Source organism: Ochotona princeps, chromosome 14 (genome assembly GCF_030435755.1).
Source record: "Ochotona princeps isolate mOchPri1 chromosome 14, mOchPri1.hap1, whole genome shotgun sequence".
Taxonomy (NCBI): Eukaryota; Metazoa; Chordata; class Mammalia; order Lagomorpha; family Ochotonidae; genus Ochotona; species Ochotona princeps.
The window spans coordinates 7,228,348-7,246,380 of NC_080845.1; the positions used below are offsets into that span (position 1 = coordinate 7,228,348).

An 18,033-nucleotide genomic window follows, 5' to 3' on the forward strand; every position below is an offset into this window, starting at 1 on the left:
TCCCACCTCCTTACTTAGTTATGTGAGGTTCCTGACCCCCTTGGGCTGTCAGGGACAATGGGCTCCTCCTCCCTGGCAGAGTGAACTGCCACGTGAGGGTGCTGGTTCCTGGGGGATGCAACAGAGAATTTCTGGGTTCTTCTTTCCCTTTCTTGCTGTGTGACTTTAGGCAAGTCACAATCCTTCTCTGCACCTCAGATTTCTGGCCCAAGTGAAGAATGCTGGGAATGGTCAGGAGGAGTGGGGACAGTGAAGCCTGGGGCTGGACACTCAATCCAGGCCTTAAGCCATCGCTGCTGCCCCCCAGAGTCTGTACTAGCAATAAGCTATGGTCAGAAGCTGGAGCTGGGAACCGAACCCAGGCAATCAGAAATGGGACAATGGCTTAATCACTAGGTCAAACACTTGTCCCTGCAGCCAGCATTTACAAAAGTGTGCTGTGGCATGACACATAAAGCTGCTGTCTGCAACGCCACCACCGGTTCATGTCACAGTTGTTCTGTTTCCACTCTAGCTCCCTGTGGATACACCTGGGAAAGCAATGGAAGACGGCCCAAATGTTAGGTCCCCTGCAACCACGCTGAGACCAGGATGAAGCTCCTGGCTTCAACCTGGCCCAGAACTAACTCCTGTGGTCATTTGGAGAATGAAATAGTGGATAGAAGATTGCTTTCTCCCTCTCTCTATAACTCTGCCTCTCAGGCAAATATATTAAAAAAAAATCTTAAAAACAAAAGGGACAGGGCTGTGTTCTCACGCCTAGGGCACATACAGCTCAGTTTTGGCGAAGTAGACACAAGTAGATGCTGGGGTTGTCCTGTTAGGCTCCGGGTTTGAGCCCCCCAAAACAACAGAGTCTTGCTGTTAATGCAAAACCGGAGAATTGCGCCCCTGCCTTCCTGCACTTGGCTTCAGTCTATAGATAGGGTTTGAGACCCTGACTCATCCTGACTGAGGTGGAATTTCCTAATGGCCTTGACTTAGCAAAGCAGCAGCTTCTTACACTAAGAGCTTTGCACTGCCTAACAGTCCCTGCTATGGAGGCCCACAGCCTGGGGACCTGGAGGCCACAGGAGGCACGTGGACCTGGGACTGCTAACATTTGCACACAGCATTGTTGGGAGTTTTGGCCTGCATCTATGTGTTATGAAAATAAAACGGATTACACGTAAAGACACCAATGTTTAGCCACATGTTGGAGGTTAGTTCTTTACAAGTCTGCTTTTCTGTGTGTCATGCACAGAGTCGCGTGCCAGACCGAGGTGTCATGTCCACACGCTACATCAGAGTCCCAGTGTCCCCCACATGGGCGATCTGGATTGAGTTCCCAGCTCTTGGCTCGTTCCCTGTCTGCCTTCTTCCCTGCCTCTCAAATTGAAACACACATATCAGAAGCTGGAATCGACCGCAAGCAGGCTATTCTAAGGTAATCTAGACAGAAAATCCTGCCTCCATCATAAGACCAAATGGTCCTGGGTTCATGGTTTGGGTAATGGCGTGGTTTCGGCACTGACTCAGAGGAGGGTGGGATTTCTGGCAGGTGGACAGCCTGGAGCAGGCGCAGTGTGGCACTCACTCCCGTCCCACAGGCCCGGCGCCAGCCAGCCGTACCTTGAGGAGCTCAGGGGCCTGCCTCTTGAGCTTCTCCATCTTCCGCTCGTTTTCGCAGGGGTTGAGTGAGGAGGGCGGCGCTGTGCAGGAGCAGCGGCAGTCGCTGCCGGAGCTCAGCGTCTCCACCGTGTAGAAGTCCTCGACGCGCGCGCGCCCACTGCGCACCCGGCTGCACGCGTCTTTGCTCAGCGGTCGCATGATGCACTTGCAGCGACAGTCCGAGCCCTCCGTGGTCATCCGCACCTGGTCCACATCCCCAAACACCTGCAGGGGAAGAAGCAAGAGGCAGGGACTGTAGGGAGTGGTTGCCGGGTGCTTGGTTAAGCAGAAACCACCCCAGCTGGGAAGGGTCCAGTGAGGCTAGGGGAGGGGAGGGTGCCATGCATTGGCTGTTACAGGGAATGCAGTCTATTTCTTTTTTATTTATATATTTCTGAAAGGCAGACTTATTTATTATTCTTACAATTTTTTTTTTTTAGTTTTAAAGTAAGATTTATTAGAAAAAGTTGAGAAAGTAGACTCCCATCCTAGTAATGGGAGGGGGCTCGAGATCCTCTGCCATAGTGGCAGGAGGAAAAGCAGGAGAGAAAAACCCGTATTAATGGTGGGGAAAGCATCTTTTAAAGATTCCCCTCAAAGATGTTTCTCCATAAACAAAGAAAATTCCTGGTATTATTATTACAATTTAAAAAATATTTATTTATTTTTATTGCCAAGTCAGATACATATATAGAGAGAGGAGGAGAGACAGAGAGGAAGATTTTCTGCCCGATGACTCACTCCCCAAGTGACCCAATCGGAGCTGAGCCAATCCAAAGCTAGGAGCCAGGAGCTCCCTCCGGGTCTCTCACGTGGGTGCAGGGTCCCAAGGCTTTGGGCTGTCCTCGACTGCTTTCCCAGGCCACAAGCAGGGAACTGGATGGGAAGTGGGGCTGCTGGGATTAGAACCGGCGCCCATATGGGATCCTGGGGCTTTCAAGGTGAGGACTTTAGCTGCTAGGCTACCATGCTGGGCCCAGAAAGGCAGATTTATAGAAAGAGAGACAGAGAGATAGATCTTCCATCTCTGGTTCACTCCCCAAATGGCCACTAAAGCCAGAGCTGAGCAGATCTGAAGCCAGGGGCCAGGAGTTTGTTCTGGGTCTCCCATGTGGGTGCAGGGTCCCTTGCACCATCCTCTACTGCTTTCCCAGGCCACAGAAGGGAGCTGTAAGGGAGGTGGAGTAGCCAGGATCGGAAGTGGCGCCTATATGGGAGCCCAATGCATGCAAGGTGAGTACTTTAGCCACTCGGCTACTGTGCCGGGGCCCAGGAATGGGATCTTACAGCAACAACAGAAGTGAGTCTGGCTGCTCCACTTCTGCTGAAGCTTCCTGCTACTTAATGCACCTATGAAAGCAGAGAAGGTTGGTCCAAGTGCTTGGGCACCTGAACACACATGGGAGATCTGATGGCCCAGGCTCCTGGCTTGGGGCTGAAGCAGCTCCAGTAGTTACAGCCATTTGGGAGCAATGAAGCATGGATGGAAGAGCTCTCCGTCACTCTGCCTTTCAAATAATATAAAAAAATTAATACCAAAATGTGATGGGAAAGCGTGGATAGAATCACCCCATGACCCAGTGCTTCTATGTGGCATGGGAACAAGGGAACCGGAAGCAGGTGCAGGGAGCCTAGCAGTTCACCAAGGAAAGGATCGTGGCGGGTGGGGCCTTGCAGTCTGGGTTCCTCCACTCTGCAGTGAGCACTGGCACTCTGCTCCTGTACCCAGCTGCATACTATCCCACGGGGTCTTCGTTCAGGTCAAAGGCATGGAGGCTTGTGTCCGTTTGTGGCTACTGTGAATCATTTTGCTTGGGAACACTCCTGTACAAGTCTTTGAACACAGGCTTTTTCTCCCTTCCTCCTTCTCTTCTTTTTCCCTCTTCTCTTCCTTCACTTTTACTTAAGAGAAAGAGAGACCCTATGTACTGGATCACGAAAGCTGAAGCCAGGAACTCACCCAGGTCTCCTCCCTCCTGGGCGGGTGGCACCTGAGCCTGTTGTCTTCCAGGGCGCGCATCAACTGGAGTCAAGTGGACTTGGACTTAGGCGCTGCGAGCTGAAATGTGGTATTCCAGCTAGTGTATAACCACTGGGCCAAACAGCCAGCCCTACAGTTCTTCGTGTGGGGGAGGTGGGGCGAGCTGGTTAGCAGGTTCTTCTACTTCCAGAGTCCTTCTGTTGCCTTCCAGGCCTGTGTGAGTGGACACTCTGCCTCCACCTGCACCTCTTCCCACCTAGGGCTCACTCGCTTCAGCCTCAAACACTCCCCTCCCTAGAAGCCAACGATGTTCCTGTGGATTTTGTATGTTGCCTCTTACGAGACGCCCTCCCTGATTACTCCCCTCATATTCCTGTCTGCTTATCAAGCAGCTCTGTTTTTCTTCATCGCAACAAACGCCTGAGATAGCCCGTCTGTCTCCGACACAGTTACGGTCACACTTCACGGCAGGGACTTTGGGTGCCACCTGAAAACCCACAGTGTTGCCTGCCTGGCCTGCAGTAGGTGCTCTGGGACCCTGCTGCACACAGGGTGGACAAGGGGGAGGAAACTGGGTCTGGGGGAGACTTGGCAACTCTGCCCCTTCCGTGCCTGTTTTCCCATCTGCACAATGGACTTGGGTCTCATGGAGTTGTGTTGAGAACTGAGTGAGTCAATAAAGATAGGAAATGGGGCCTTGCACATTGAGTGAATCTTAACATGCATGATTGTAATGGTAGGTGAAGCGGCAGGTGCAGAGAGGACACATGCCCAAGGCCATGCTGCTGCAAAGCTGTGCTGCTGACCCGGGCTCAGAACGCAGTCACTCCTTGAGGCTTTGCCTGCCCTGTGTGACCTTAAAAACAGGTTACACCGCCTCTCCAAGCCCCATAATTCCCTCAACGGTGGAACGGACAACTCTCTGTATGGAACCTGTTACCAGTGAGATAGTACACCCTGAGTGGGTGGTTTTCGGCTCCACCCTGCAGTGCTGTGTGCCCAGTGGACAGGTGTGGCCCTTGTTCACTGGGGGCTGTGGAAGTCAACTCCTGGAGATGGGCAGCAAGTGCTAGGCTTGGTCAAGCTGGGCCCTGGGAGCCTAGCCAGCCTGCCCTGGCCTCTGAACTGCTTGCAGCTCAGTCAACAGCAAAGACCTCAGGCTTCTGTGCACCGCCCCCCCACAGCTCTCATTGAATCCCACCAGGTCCTTGGTGAGCCACTGGCTTCTCAGCTTTCTGCCATATCCACGGCCCATGGGTGTCCGGGACCCTCTGGGCAAAGACCAGATATTCCATTTGCCTCCTATGCCTTCAGATACCTGTTTGAGCTTCTGCCCTCTGCCAGGCCCTGGGGCATAGTGAGGAGTGCCAGAAAAGTAGATCGGGGCATATTGTTGGCCTTCTCAACCCTGGCAAAAAGCTGACCTAGTGAGTTCTGAGAAAGACACTCCTGAGGACTGCTCGGAGGAGGCAGTATTGGAAGAGGAGGAGCAGCAAACTTAGGAAGAGCAAACCATGATGTGAAAGCCAGTGACCTTAGGGCAATTCATGGGGGCTGGCGCCTTCCCTGGGGTTGGCAGTCTGGCTCTGACAGGCTGCCATGTGGACAGGCGGAGGCAGGAGCTTGACCAGGCAGCCTAGGAGCACTCACTTGGTGCTGGGGAGGTGCAGAGTATGACTGCTATGTGCTCTCGGGTAGCTTCCTTAACCTCCCTTGCGTGTGAAACGAAGATTCTACTAGAGCCTGTGCCGCTCCATGGGAGATGGAGAATAACCACAGGTCAAAAGCCAGAGCTCTGGTCTCTGCACTGGGGAGTCTCTAAGTAGCGCCCACTAGAGGAGGGAACCAAGTCCTGCAGCTGCCTCCCTGTTTGAGGAGGAGCCCAGGCTGGGGCCCTTCCTGCAGCCTGAGTTGGGAGGGGGCCCAGGAAGCAGGAGGTGAGGAAGGTAGGGAGGGGAGGCTGTGGGCAGAAGCTCTGGCCTGGGCCATCTGTGGGTGGGTGGACAGGGCATGCGGCCCAATCTCTTCCACTTGTGAATGCTGATGGGCAGGCTGGGGTTTTGTCTACCCTGCCCCCCAGGGCATCAGCTAGTGCCTTAACCATGTCTTCCGCAGGGTGCCTCTTTTTTTTTTTTAATTAATTTTTAAATTATATTTTTGACAATCTTTACATAGTTAATTAGGGTAAAAAGGTTCAAGGGCTATATGAAAGTGGATAAGACTATTATTCCCACATTGTTTCCTTCATGTTTAAAGGGGATGTTAAAGGAGAAGGCCCCACCCAATTTCCCACCCTCCCCAGGTCCTGGATGTAGGGCATGCTCCGAGGTTCTTGCTCAAGTGGTTTTGATAGTTCACCAGTTATGAATCGCTGCCAATCTTGCCACTCCAAGCACGATGGGGTCGCTGCAGAATCCACTGATTGACATAGTCCATCATAGAGTCCCGGAGGGTGCCTCTTGCCACTTCCATCCCTTCTTCAGGCAAGGTCAAGGGCCCAGCAGGTAGACAAGAGTGGTCGGTTCTAAGAGGCCTCCTGCTGCCTGCTGTAGCTAGGGCCAGCAGCAGCCTCCGCCTCCACCCGCAACATTCCTTCCCCTCCCCAGGTGAGGTGCTACATCCTGACCAGGGCAGCCAAGGCCCTGACAAGGAAGAGGGCCTCTGGTCCCTGACCGGCAGCTTTGGGGTCCTGTCTCAGGCAAGCGTCACTTCTTGTGCCATTGGACTACAGGCACCTGAGCTTCAGCATGATAAACCAGGCCTGGGCTCAAACTGCAGCTTTCCATGCTGCCTGGCTGTGAGGCCATGACCTCAAGGAGCCTCAGCTTCCACGTCTGTAAAATGGAAGTGAATTGGGGGTCCCTCTTCATCATGAACGTGCCGTGAAGTTGCACAGTCAGCATCTGCACTCAGTGTGGCATCTGCTACTCTGTAAGAGGCACCTGCTATGGGCATCACTGCTACAAGCCTCCCCTGGAGACAGTATCAGAGAAGACTAGAGCCTTACCCAGGGTCCACACAGCACAGCCTGACTTCCAAACTGGTCTCCACACTGTCCACCCACAGTCACCAGGTGAAGGGCCTGGGATTCCATGGACCTGGCCCGTCCTGCTCTCAGCACTGGGGTCAAGTCCCTGCGGCAATCCTGAGCCCTCCCAGTGGCCTCACTCTGCTCACAGCCCCTGGAGTGTGCTTAGATAGGCCCCTGGCAAGAAAGTCTCACAACAAGATGGCAAGAGCGAAGACCTGAGATTTTTCTGCAGCGAGATGGACAAATTCAGTCAGAGGCAGGGACGGGGTTCAAGCTGGGAATTGTCCTAGCAACAGGGCAGGCACAAATGATGTCATCTTGAGGTTGGGTCTGTCCTCTTCCTGCTGTGGCCAGCCTCTCTCCCTGACCCCAACTGTTTCCTAGGCCCTTGCAGGCAAAGATTTTCCCTTACAGTCACTACCAGCTGGACGCCTCCCCCTGACTGCCCACAGGTGTCACAAACAAACCATTCAGGACTGGATCTACCATCTTTTGTCAAACCCGTGGTGCCCACCTCCCTTCCTGCCCACCCACTGCCCTGGACAGACCACTTGTCCTCAAGATCCTGCCCTCTCCCCACTCCACAGCCCTCCACCAGGCAGCATCAGCTGTTGCCTACACAGTCAGCGCAGCCACTTGTTGATAATCCGTCACTCTCTCGCTTCACAAGCCTATTAGCTCTGTGGAGTTCTCAACTGGGGACATGCCTGCAGTGCACTGGAAGATGCAAATGCCTCAGTTCTACTCCCGAGCCCGGGGAGCTCGGAACTGCTCACGCCTCCTCACAGTAGCCCCCAGCCCAACTCCTCGTGGTCCTCACTGTTCACCCCTGTGCAATGGGGAGAGGCCCAGAAACCTCAGGGTAGGGCTTATGCAAGATTCCGGTTGTAATTGCTGAGCATGGGCTTGGTACCTGCTCTGTCCTGGGTACCCCAGCCCAAGGCGCTATTGTAGCAAGACCTTCCCTGCAGGGAGACCTACCGGGCCTGGTCTCACACTGCAGGCAGAAACAGGCAGCTTTGGCCTGTTTGCAATTACACCCACGGGTGGAAACTCCAGGAGTAGGGCCTAAGCAACACTTAAGCCCCAGGGACTTCCTGGCCTGGCCTGGCCAGGAACATCTGATCCAGCCCTGGGCCACTGCAGCCATCCTGCGCCCCTGGCCCTGCTCCTAAGCCCTTGAATTTGTCCTCTATCCTGCAGCAGCTGGTCTGTGGGCTGACAGACCTTCTCAGCCCCGGCTGCATGGGGGAAATGAAATACCCAAAACCTTTCCCAAGACGGGGAAACTGAGGCAGAGGGGAAGGGATTCTGAGGCACAGTTGAGGGACCCAGAGCAGGCAGCAGGTTCCTGGGGTGGTGGGAGAGGGCTCTGCTGCCAGGCCTGGGTGTCACGTGCTGTCAGCCTGTCCACCCCAACCTCCAGGCCAGACAGCCCTTCCGAGTGAAGCCGTGAGCTTGCCTCCTCCTGCCAGCCTGGACAAAGCACTTCCTTAGATGGAAACTCAGATCCTGTTTAGGAGAGACCGCGCTGTAAACATGAAATGAAGACACCAGCAGCGAGCAAGGAGGGTGGCCAAGGGGAGGACGGAAGGCGTTCGGAGTGGGCTGAGGTTGGGGAGATGGCTCTTCCAGGTGCAGGGCCCAGAGGGGGAGCCAGCTCAGCCCCGCAGGAGCTCCAGCTCTGACCTCAAGCCTCAGGTTGGTCCTCTGCAGGCTTTCCCTCCACCCCAGCCCTGCCCAGCCCCAGGGAGAAGGGGACAGCTTGGAAAGTAAGGAGGGCCTGTAGCAGGGGAGGGAGTGGGTGATAATGCAAACAGCTTGCTGCCCGAGCCAGCAGGAGTCTGGCTCAGCTAAGGAACGCAGGGTAAATTCACCCATCACTTGATTTTTATTTTTCCCAGCTGGCTGAAGTGGTGCAGGGGTGGAGGCTGCTGGTGGGGGTGTGGTGGAGTGTGCAGGGCTGGGTTGAGTCCTGCAGCTGCTTTGTCCTCCCCCGATTAAGGATGCACCTCCCTGGCCCGGCAGCCTCGGCTCGCCCTGGGACACCCCCTCCATACACACACACTCCAGCAAGTGTGGGGCTGACTCACTACATAAACAGTGTTGGGTTTTCTTTGTCTTTGCTTTGTTCTGAGCATGGGCCCTCCTTGCACGCTCAGAGTCCCTCAGGGAAGTTCAGGGCACGCTCAAAGCCAGCAGCTCTCCCGGTCAGGGAGCTGACAAAGCCACCACTAGCGTCTCAGGGATTTTCTGCTCCCTGGCTCTCTGACCTCAGCCTGGTCACAGCCTCCAAAAGGAAGCCAGGCTGGTGTGTGTGTGCGCGCGCGGTGGGGGAGATGGACAGTGCTTTTCACCCAGGCTCAGGTGGTGGACTGTCCAAGCTCACACAGCCAAACAGCCGGAGGAATGTAGCAGGTTTGTGGATTGAGAAGGCAGCCACTCCTCTGTGCGCGCTCACCTCCCCAGCTATCAAATGCAAACAGGCTTCCTGGAGCTAAAACTGGGTGGAGGGTCTGTGGGGCAGCTTATGGCTCTGCACCTGGCTGGTGGTTTCTGTTTTTTAGCTGCCCAGAGAGGCACAACAGATGCCCCTGCCGGCAGGAGAGAGCTGTAGGGCATGCTTCACCCCCATGCTCTGTAAGCAGAACCTTGCTTGAACTCTCTGGCCTTGCCTCCCCACGCTCCACCCCTAAGGTCATCCTCCTGGGATCCTAGTGGCTAAAGTCCTTTCCTCCGGCGTGCTGGGATCCCATGTGGGCGCCCGGTTCTAATCCCGGCAGCTCCACTTCCCAACCAGCCCCCTGCTTGTGGCCTGGGAAAGCAGTGGAGGATGGGCCAAAGCCTTGGGACCCTGCATCCCTGTGGGAGACCTGGAGGAAGCTCCTGGCTGCTGCCTTCGGATTGGCTCAATTTCGGCCATTGCGGCCACTTGGGGAGTAAACCATCCGACAGAGGATCTTCCCCTCTCTCCTCCTCTCTCTATATATCTGCCTTTCCAATGAAAATAATTCTTAAAAAAAGACCAACCAACAAACAAAAAGGGCCCGGCGGCGTGGCCTAGCGGCTAAAGTCCTCGCCTTGAATGTGCTGGAATCCCATATGGGCGCCGGTTCTGATCCCAGCAGCTCCACTTCCCATCCAGCTCCCTGCTTGTGGCCAGTCGAGGACGGCCCAGAGCATTGGGACCCTGCATCCATTGGGACTGCCTTCCCGGGAGACCCGGAAGAGGTTCCAGGTTCCTGGCTTCGAAGCGGCGTAGCACCGGTGGTTGTGCTCACTTGGGGAGTGAATCATCTTCCTCTCTGTCTCCTCCTCTCTGTGTATCTGACTTTATAATAAAATAAATCAATTTTTGTTTTTAAAAAGGACACCAACAGAGAGGTGGGCGCCGACGGACAGCTGACCCAGCGGGCAGGCACCCTGAGCGGCATGGATCCCCCTGGAGCCGCCTAGTCCTTTAGCGGCTGCACCAGAGGCCGCCGGACGACCAGCGTCTTCCCTGCCTCTGCGTTCCCAACACAACTTGGAAGCCCGGGCCTGCAGGGGTAGGGGACCTCCAGCGAGGTGCAGCCCCTTAAGGCCCGTCCAAAAAAAAAAAAAAAATCATTTGATCTGGCTCTGACGAGGCAGGGAGCTCTTAAAATGCAATAAATTCGTAGCAGGCTAATGTTTCCGTCAATCATTTTGTACGGCGTGCAGGTGACTGGTAGCCACCCCTGGATGACCGGCGGCTAAGCCAGGAGTCGCCGAGGGCCAGCTGCTCAGGAGGCTCACCGCTTCGGAGTCAGGTCCCTGTTGCTGCCCTTGCCAAGGGCTCCCAGGCCTCCTTCCCTTCCCTTCCCAGTCCTGGGTGCCAGCGCACCTTTCCTCGGGCCCCAGAACTTGCTTTCCCAGGGTCTCGGACCCCCTCCCGCCCCCCGCCACAGCGCCCTCTCGCGCCCCGCAGCGCGGCACCTGGGAGCAGGGGCACGCGTACCTTGCCGTCGGCGCGCACGGGGCTGGCGCGCAGCAGCAGCGGGAGCAGCAGGAACAAGGTCCGGGGCGCAAGGGCGGCCGCTGCCATGGCGCCACGGGCGCGGCGGGCACAGGCGACCCGGCGCGCACGCTGGGGAGTCCGGGCAGCTGTGTGAGCTCGGCACCGCGGCCCGCTCGACGCGCCCCCCACTCCCCGCCCCGGACCCCTCCGGCGCCTCTGGGGGCGGAGCCACGGCCGAGGGGGCGCCCCGCCCCGGCCCGCCCCTGTGGGAAATGGAGAAGATCCTACCCCGGCGGCTGCAAAGTGCCGCACCGCGCGCGCTCCCACGACTTGGCCCTCCCGCCCACATCTGCCTTCCCGCCCGCCACCTCCCAACGAAATCTCAGCGGTGCCAGCGGCTCCTTTTCCCTCTTCAGGGAGCGTCTAGTGGCTCCCGCTGCAGCAAGACTCTCCAAAGGACCCGTCCTGGGTCGCCCGCCCCGGGAGTCTCTAGCCTCATCCTGGAACCCAACCCAACCCCAGGCAGCGCCTCTGTCTCTTGCCGACGCATCCCCCCCCCCACCCCGCCAGCCGCTGCCTCTCCCTTCTCAAGTCTTTCCATCTTCGGGCCCTCTGGTTCTCCTTCGTGTTCCTCCCTGATCCGTGCTCCAGGTGTGGCGACCGTCCTACTTTACTTTTTTAAAGATTTACTTATTTTTATTGCAAAGTCAGATATTAAAAAGTCAGAGAGACAGAAATGAAGATTTTCTGTCCGATGATTCACTCCCCAAGTGAGCGCAACGGCTGGAGCTGCGCCGCTCTGAAGCCAGGAGCCAGGAGCTTCTTCTGGGTCTCCCATGTGGAGTGTAGGGTCCCAAGGCTTTGGGTCATCCTCGACTGCTTTCCCAGGCCACAAGCAGGGAGATGGATGGGAAACAGGCCTGCCAGGACACGAAACAGCACCCACATGGGATTCAGGCGCGTTCAAGGTGAGGATTGTAACTGCTAGGCTACCGTGCTGGTCCCCCTACCTTACTTCTAACCACAAGTACTCCCTCCCCCTTATATCTCGCATTTCCTTCATGGACTTGAAAGCTAACTGGACCTGGCCAGTGTGCTGGGCTGTGTGTTCTCGGAGCTGCGGCGCACTTTGCTCGTGGAGACAAACAAGAGCTGTCCGTGTCACCTCGGAACTTGTTAGGAATGCACAGTGGATTAAGCCTGCAATGCGGTCCAGGCTGCAGCACCTCTGGTCCAGCTCCATGCTGAAGGCCTGGGAGAGCAGCGAAGGATGGCCCTGCGAAGCGAGGGCTTGGGCTCCTGCCACCACATGGGACATCTGGATGAAGCTCCCAGCTTTGGCTACTAGGGCCAGTGCATGGAAGCTCTCTGTAACTCTGCCCTTCCAAAATAGTAATCACCCGGGCTCAGCGCTTTAGCCTAGTGGCTAAAGTCCTAAGTCCTCACCTTGCATGCACCGGGATCCCATGTGGGCACCGGTTCTAATCCTGGCGGCTCTGCTTCCCACCAGCTCCCTGCTTCTGGCCTGGGAAAGCAGTTGAGGACGGCCCAAAGCCTTGGGACCCTGCATTCGCATGGGCTCCTGATTGGCTCAGCTCCGGCCATTGCGGCTGCTTGGGGAGTGAACCAGAGGATGGAAGATCTTCCTCTCTTTCTCTCCTCGTCTCTCTATGTCTGGCTTTCCAATAAAAATAAATATAAAAAGAAAAAAAAAAGCAGTCACCCATGCAGTCACTGTTGACCACAGCTGGAGGTTCCCTGGGAGGTGCCCACACCAGAACTGTATTGGGATAAACAATAAGCACTGTGTGTGTTAACCTCCCCAGACCGCCAATGAAGGACACAACTAGCCAGTCGGCTGCTAAGCAGGCAATGCAGCAAGGATCTCTGCTGAATACCTGCATGCCTGGTGGAGTCTGGAACGTGTGTGGTAAAGCACAAACAGACAAAACGCACAAAAAACAAGGGGTTCCAGGCAGGGGCTTCCTGCCCCAGCGCCTTGCCCAAGGCAGCCTGGCTTGGACTGTGGAGGATCTGGGAAGCACAGGGCTGCTGGCAGCAGAGGAACTCCGCCCCCTGCTGGCCGTACCCTGACAGGACCCCCATGGTCTTTTAGGGGAAGTCCCCCTCCCTACCCTATTGACCTGTTTGCTCCTCTGCCTCCTTCCTTGGGCTCCCAGCATCTTGCAGTTCCTCAACCCTGCAAACCTGGCCAGCACTGACACCTTTTGTGTCTTGGGCATTCTCTGGTGTAGCTGTGAGTCTGTGGGATTAAACACTCTGCAGCCCCCGGCGGCATGGTCTAACAGCTAAAGTCCTCATCTTGAACAAACCAGGATCCCATATGGGCACCGGTTCTAGTCCTGGCAGCTCCACTTCCCATCCAGCTCCCTGCTTGTGGCCTGGGAAAGCAGTCGAGGACGGCCCAAAGCTTTGGGACCCTGCACCCGCGTGGGAGACCAGGAAGAGGTTCCTGGCTCCTGGCTTCAGAGCGGCACAGCTCCAGCCGTTGCACTCACTTGGGTAGTGAATCATCGGACAGAAGATCTTCCTCTCTCTCTCCTCCTCTCTGTATATCTGTCTTTGTAATAAAATAAAATAAATCTTAAAAAAAAAAAAAAAAAAACACCCAAAACACTCTGCAGCTTGGGCCACAGGGCAAGGTTCCGGGATGTGTCAGGTCTGCCTTGGGTCCTGCCTGTCATTCTCCGTGCTTTGGCCTCCAGGTCACTTCCTCTCAGGTGCCTTTTTATCCAAACTACCTCCCTTTCCAGCTTTTCTTTCTTCAGGCCTGCAAGTGGAGGGCATCTTTTCTTCTAAAAGTCAGAATGAGTGTGTGTGAGACAGAGATAGATAGATACAGGTCTTCCATTTGCTGATTCAATTCCCACAAGTGCTAGGGCTGGGCCAGACAGAAGCCAGGAGCTTCATCCAGGTCTCCCATGCGGGTGCAGGGGCCCAAGCACTTCCCAGGCGCATTACTAGGGCGCGGAATGGGAAGTGGAGCAGCTGGGACTTGCACCAGCATGCACATGGGATGTGGGCATTGCAGGTAGCAGCTTTTTTGTTTTTTCCTAAGCTTGTTTCCTCTTGGAGGGTGGGGGTGGAACGTTTGGGTTCTTCTGGGCTGCTGGCTCTTCTGTGGCCAGTGTTGGACTAACCATGGACGACATCTCTGGGGTCTTTTCTGTTTTGGGGTATCTGACATGCCCCAGCAGTATTTCTAGGAAGTAGGAGCAGAGGCACTGGGCCATACCTTACATTAACGACTTGGCGGCCATCACCTCACTTTTGTTAAATGTTTATTTTATTGGAAAGGCAAAAAAAATTTTTTTTAATTTTTGTATTACAAAGTCAGATATAGAGAGAGGAAGAGAGACAGAGAGGAAGATCTTCCATCCGATGATTCACTCCCTAAGTGAGCCACAATGGGAACCTGGAACCTGGAACCTGGAACCTCTTCCAGGTCTCCCACGCAGGTGCAGGGTCCCAAAGCTTTGGTTCGTCCTCAACTGCCTTCCCAGGTCACAAGCAGGGAGCTGGATGGGAAGTGGAGCTGCCAGGACTAGAACCGGCGCCCATATGGGATCCTGGTTCGTTCAAGATGAGGACTTTAGCTGTTAGACCACGCCGCCTGGCCCTGGAAAGGCAAATTTACAGAGAGAAGAAAGATCTTCCATCTGCTGGTTCAAATGCTTCCAATGGTTGAAGTTGAGCCCATCTGAAGGCAGGAGCCAGGGGCTTCTTTCGGGTCTCTCATGTGGGTACAAGGTCCCAAGGTTTTGGCCCATGCTCTACTGTTTTCCCAGGCCATAACAGAGAGGTAGATGTGAAGTGGAGCAGCCAGGACACGATCTGGCGCCTGTATGGGATGCTGGTGCTTGCAGGTATAGGATTAGCCAGTTGAGCCATCGCACTGGCCCCTCATCTCACTTTCATGCCAATCCTGTCAGGTATCTCCACGGGTCCCCCCTTTCTCTCTGGCTAGGGCTGGAGGTAGTGTTGGTGGGAGGACCACAGAGAAATGCATTCTCACAGTCCCCACAGAGCCGTGTGAGAGCCTGTAGGCGTCCAGCAGGGGAGTCATGAAGGCAACCTGGAGCGGGGGAGGCAGTGGAGTGTGCCCGGGCTTGAAGAAGACTCATAAGCCCGGGCACAGGTGGATGGAACAAGGAGGGCAGGCTCACCCAGGCCAGTACGGACAGCTACGCCCATGGCTGCGACCCCTCATCTCCCCACGCCCCAGCGGAGCAGCGAGGCTGTGGGAGGAGCCGCAGGTGCGGGTGCGGGAATGGGGACAGGCTGCAGGTCCACGCTGCACGGCAGAGGCGGGCTCAGCACCAGCTCTGTCGGCCAGGTAGGTTTCGGACTCGGGGCTGGCAAGAGGGGTACCCACCGACCCCCCAGCCCACGCTCAGGGGCCCCGGGGTGGCGCGCCGCCTGGCGGTGGCCGCGGCTTCAGCTGGGAGCGGCAGCCAAAGTCGGGGTTTGGGGACCCCTGAAGCTGAGGGGAGCTCCAGGGCGCGAGCAGGCACCGCCAACCGGACTCGTCCCCATCCAGGGCCCACTCCCTCCCTAGCCAGGGCCGCTGAGGAGGGGAGAGGCGAGCCAGGCCGGGTAAAGCGGACTCCCCGCAGCCGGCCTGGGGGCTCCTCCTGGTTCCTGACACCCGGGAGATCAAGAGCCAGAAGGTGTCTTTTACTGGGCACCCACGGCCGGCAGCGATGGGTCCATCTGTTCTACGGGCTGGGGGACAAAATGAAAGAAGAGGAAGAGAAATTTCAGGCTTTCCCGCCCACCCGGAGGTAAAAGGCTTTAAACACTACCCCCGGAAAGCATAGTTGTATAGAATCCATTTGCATACGAACGCGGTCACCTCGAGTTAAACTCCCCGTCCTTTAATCTCCGGTCCAATTTGTCCCGCGGCCGCGGAGAAGGAAGGCCCTTGTGAATACCTCCAGAGCCCGCCCTCGGCCCCGCCCACAGGGCGGGGCTTCGGCACACGTGCTCAGCCGGTTCCTTCGCGCTCCGCCTCCCTGGAAAGGCTCATTATGGCAGCGGGGGGAGAAGAGGAGTCCTGCGTGGAGATTGAACCGCGGAAACACAATCAAAAGAATCACTCAAACTCACCTGTCCTCATCAATGTTCAAACGTCTTTATCACGGTTTGTGATTAAGTCGGGCCCTGACGTTCCCGTTGAAAGAGACTGATTTTTTTTAACGTCCACCCCTTCAGATGGTAGGGTCCCGCGGGCCAGAGCCTCGCGGCACGGACTCCAGTTCCCAGGGTGCCTCGCAGTGCCGTGCGTGGCAGCAGCGCGTGACGTCAGGGGAGGGAGCTGGCCAGTGCTGAGGGGGCGCGGCGCTGCGGGGCGCGGAGCCGGGCGGTCCGGGGCCCCAGAGAGCGCGGCGGCCGGGAGCCCGTCGGCCCCTCTGACAGCCGCCAGTTCCCTCGCGGCCGACGCTTCCGACGACGAGGGCACCGGTCATGGCGGAGCAGCCGAGCCAGCGCGGGTCCTGAGCAGCAGCACCGCATGGAGCGGGACGAACGGCCGCCGAGCGGAGGGGGAGGCGGCGGGGGCTCGGCGGGGTTCCTGGAGCCGCCCGCCGCGCTCCCTCCGCCGCCGCGCAACGGTGGGTGAGGGGCTTTGCAGCTCCGGGGCGGGCCGAGAACCGGCCTCCTGTGCCCTGCCCTGGGCGGGGGTCCCCCTGCTCCCGCCACCCTTCCCTCTCAGCCGACCCTGGCTCCCTGAAGCCGCCGCGCTGCCTCGGGTCTCCCTCAGCGCGCGGACCCTCCCCGACCTCCCGGGTCTCCCCGTGGTGCGGACCCTCCCCCTCTTCTTCCTTCTCCTTCTTCCTCTCCTCCTCCTCCTCCGGTCCTCTCAGCGCAGACCCTTCCCCTGCCTGGTTTCCGCAGCATCGCGCTTCATTTCCCCCTCCTCTTGCCCTCTCGGTACAGGCCTCCCCTCCCCCCCAGCCCATCGACCCCCTCGCCGCGGGTCCCCTCGGGGCTAACCCGTGTCCCCCTCCGCTGCCGCGGTTTTGCACCGCTGAGGCCTCCCCTTCCTGCACCCCCGGCATCCCTCTCCCTCCACCTCCTGGCCCTGGGGGTCCCCCCCCCACACACCTGGCTGGTATGTCCCCTGGCTTCGGGAGCCCCGGGTGTGCGCCCCGCGCCCTGCGCCCCGGGGTTGGGATGACTTGATCTACCGGCTCCGGCCGGACCTGGCTGGCGGGACACCTGCCTGCCTCCCAGCCGGTCCCATGCCCGATCCCGGACCCTGGACGCCCAGAATTCCTCACCTGGCTGGGAGGCCCCTCGTCCCAACCAAGTCCTCGCGGGTTCTTGGGGGCTCGCTCGCCTTCCTCTTCCCTGCCTCGCTCCCTCCCCCCAGCGGGGTGTTTTATTTGTATCTGTTTGATATTTTTTTCTCCCTCGGTGTTTGCTGCGGAATGTTTTTATTGGTAACGTGTAAGGAGCTTTTGTGAGGTCGTAAAAGGTGAACTTTTGAACTTGGAAAGCGCCCTGGAGCAATTAGCACAGGCGATAGCCCGGGGAGGCGTGCATTACAAAGGGTGTCCCGCACTGGCCGGCAAACGCTCCGGCAGCCAACCCGATTTATTTATTTATTTGCCCTGCCTTCCACCTTTCACATGTCCTCATTTCCGAATAAAGGGCAGGCTCTCGGAGATCCATGCCTCCCCACCACCCCCTCGCTGCGCCATAAACTCGCAGTTCTCTGCTAGGTCTCGGACCGAACTGTGTCTAAAGAAGTAACAAATTAAAAAAAAAAATGGGTTCAAACAGCCAGGACAGTTAGAAGGGACTAAAAATTAATTGCTTCATCCAGAAGTTCTGGACCGTGACGTGGCAGGTGTGAGGAAAGGACTCCCCCCCGACCCCCACTGGGTCCCTTAGATGCTCAATAGTCGGATGCACGAGCCACTTGGGGAGAGAGCTTGGCTTGGCTGTGCGCCTTCCCGGGTAGGGGAGCTCCTTGAGTGAACCCGTGTTTTTTGGTGTCTGAGAGTCTAGTTGCCTTCCCTTGATTTTGCTGATCCAGGAGTGGTGTGCCCTCGAAGCTCTTTCCAGGGGCGGATTCCGGGGTGGTGAGGTGGCTGGCCGACCAGCGAGGGATCTTTGGAGACTAATTTCTGAATGTGAACATGTTTGAGAGCAATAAAATCCCGTGTCACAAAGGACGGGGCTGGGAAATTGGCGCGGGTAGAGGAGACAGCATCCCAGGAACCCAGACTGTCTTTAACACTGTGGGCTGTCTACGTGGTTGGTTGGTAATTCGTGGATTTTGTAAATGCTGGGCTCTGCTGGTGTGTTAGGGGAGCGTGTAGACCGTGTGATGGAGCCGGTCCCCCACGCGGTCCCCCACGCGGT

General features: G+C 57.0%; 2 protein-coding genes across 6 annotated transcripts in view; one reads left to right on the forward strand and one right to left on the reverse strand.

Annotated features, from left to right (window-relative positions):
- OLFML2A (olfactomedin like 2A) overlaps positions 1 to 10,829 on the reverse strand; it is a 29,099-nt gene extending 18,270 nt beyond the window's left edge. Inside the window, exons 1-2 of the mRNA XM_004593575.2 lie at positions 10,642 to 10,829; positions 1,612 to 1,875 (exon numbers count right to left, since the gene is read on the reverse strand). Coding sequence (XP_004593632.2) covers positions 1,612 to 1,875; positions 10,642 to 10,728 — 351 coding nt within the window. The 5' untranslated portion in view covers positions 10,729 to 10,829. The remainder of the gene's footprint in view (positions 1 to 1,611; positions 1,876 to 10,641) is intronic.
- Positions 10,830 to 15,953: 5,124 nt separating this feature from the next.
- The window catches only part of NR6A1 (nuclear receptor subfamily 6 group A member 1), a 195,281-nt gene continuing 193,201 nt past the window's right edge, over positions 15,954 to 18,033 (forward strand). For 2 of the 5 annotated variants that reach the window (XM_004593576.3, XM_004593579.2), the window contains exon 1: positions 15,956 to 16,274. In XM_004593576.3, coding sequence (XP_004593633.2) covers positions 16,175 to 16,274 — 100 coding nt within the window. In that variant the 5' untranslated portion in view covers positions 15,956 to 16,174. Of the gene's footprint in view, positions 16,275 to 18,033 lie in introns of all 5 variants that reach the window. The other 3 variants (XM_058672567.1, XM_004593578.2, XM_004593577.3) reach the window with 3 other exon arrangements.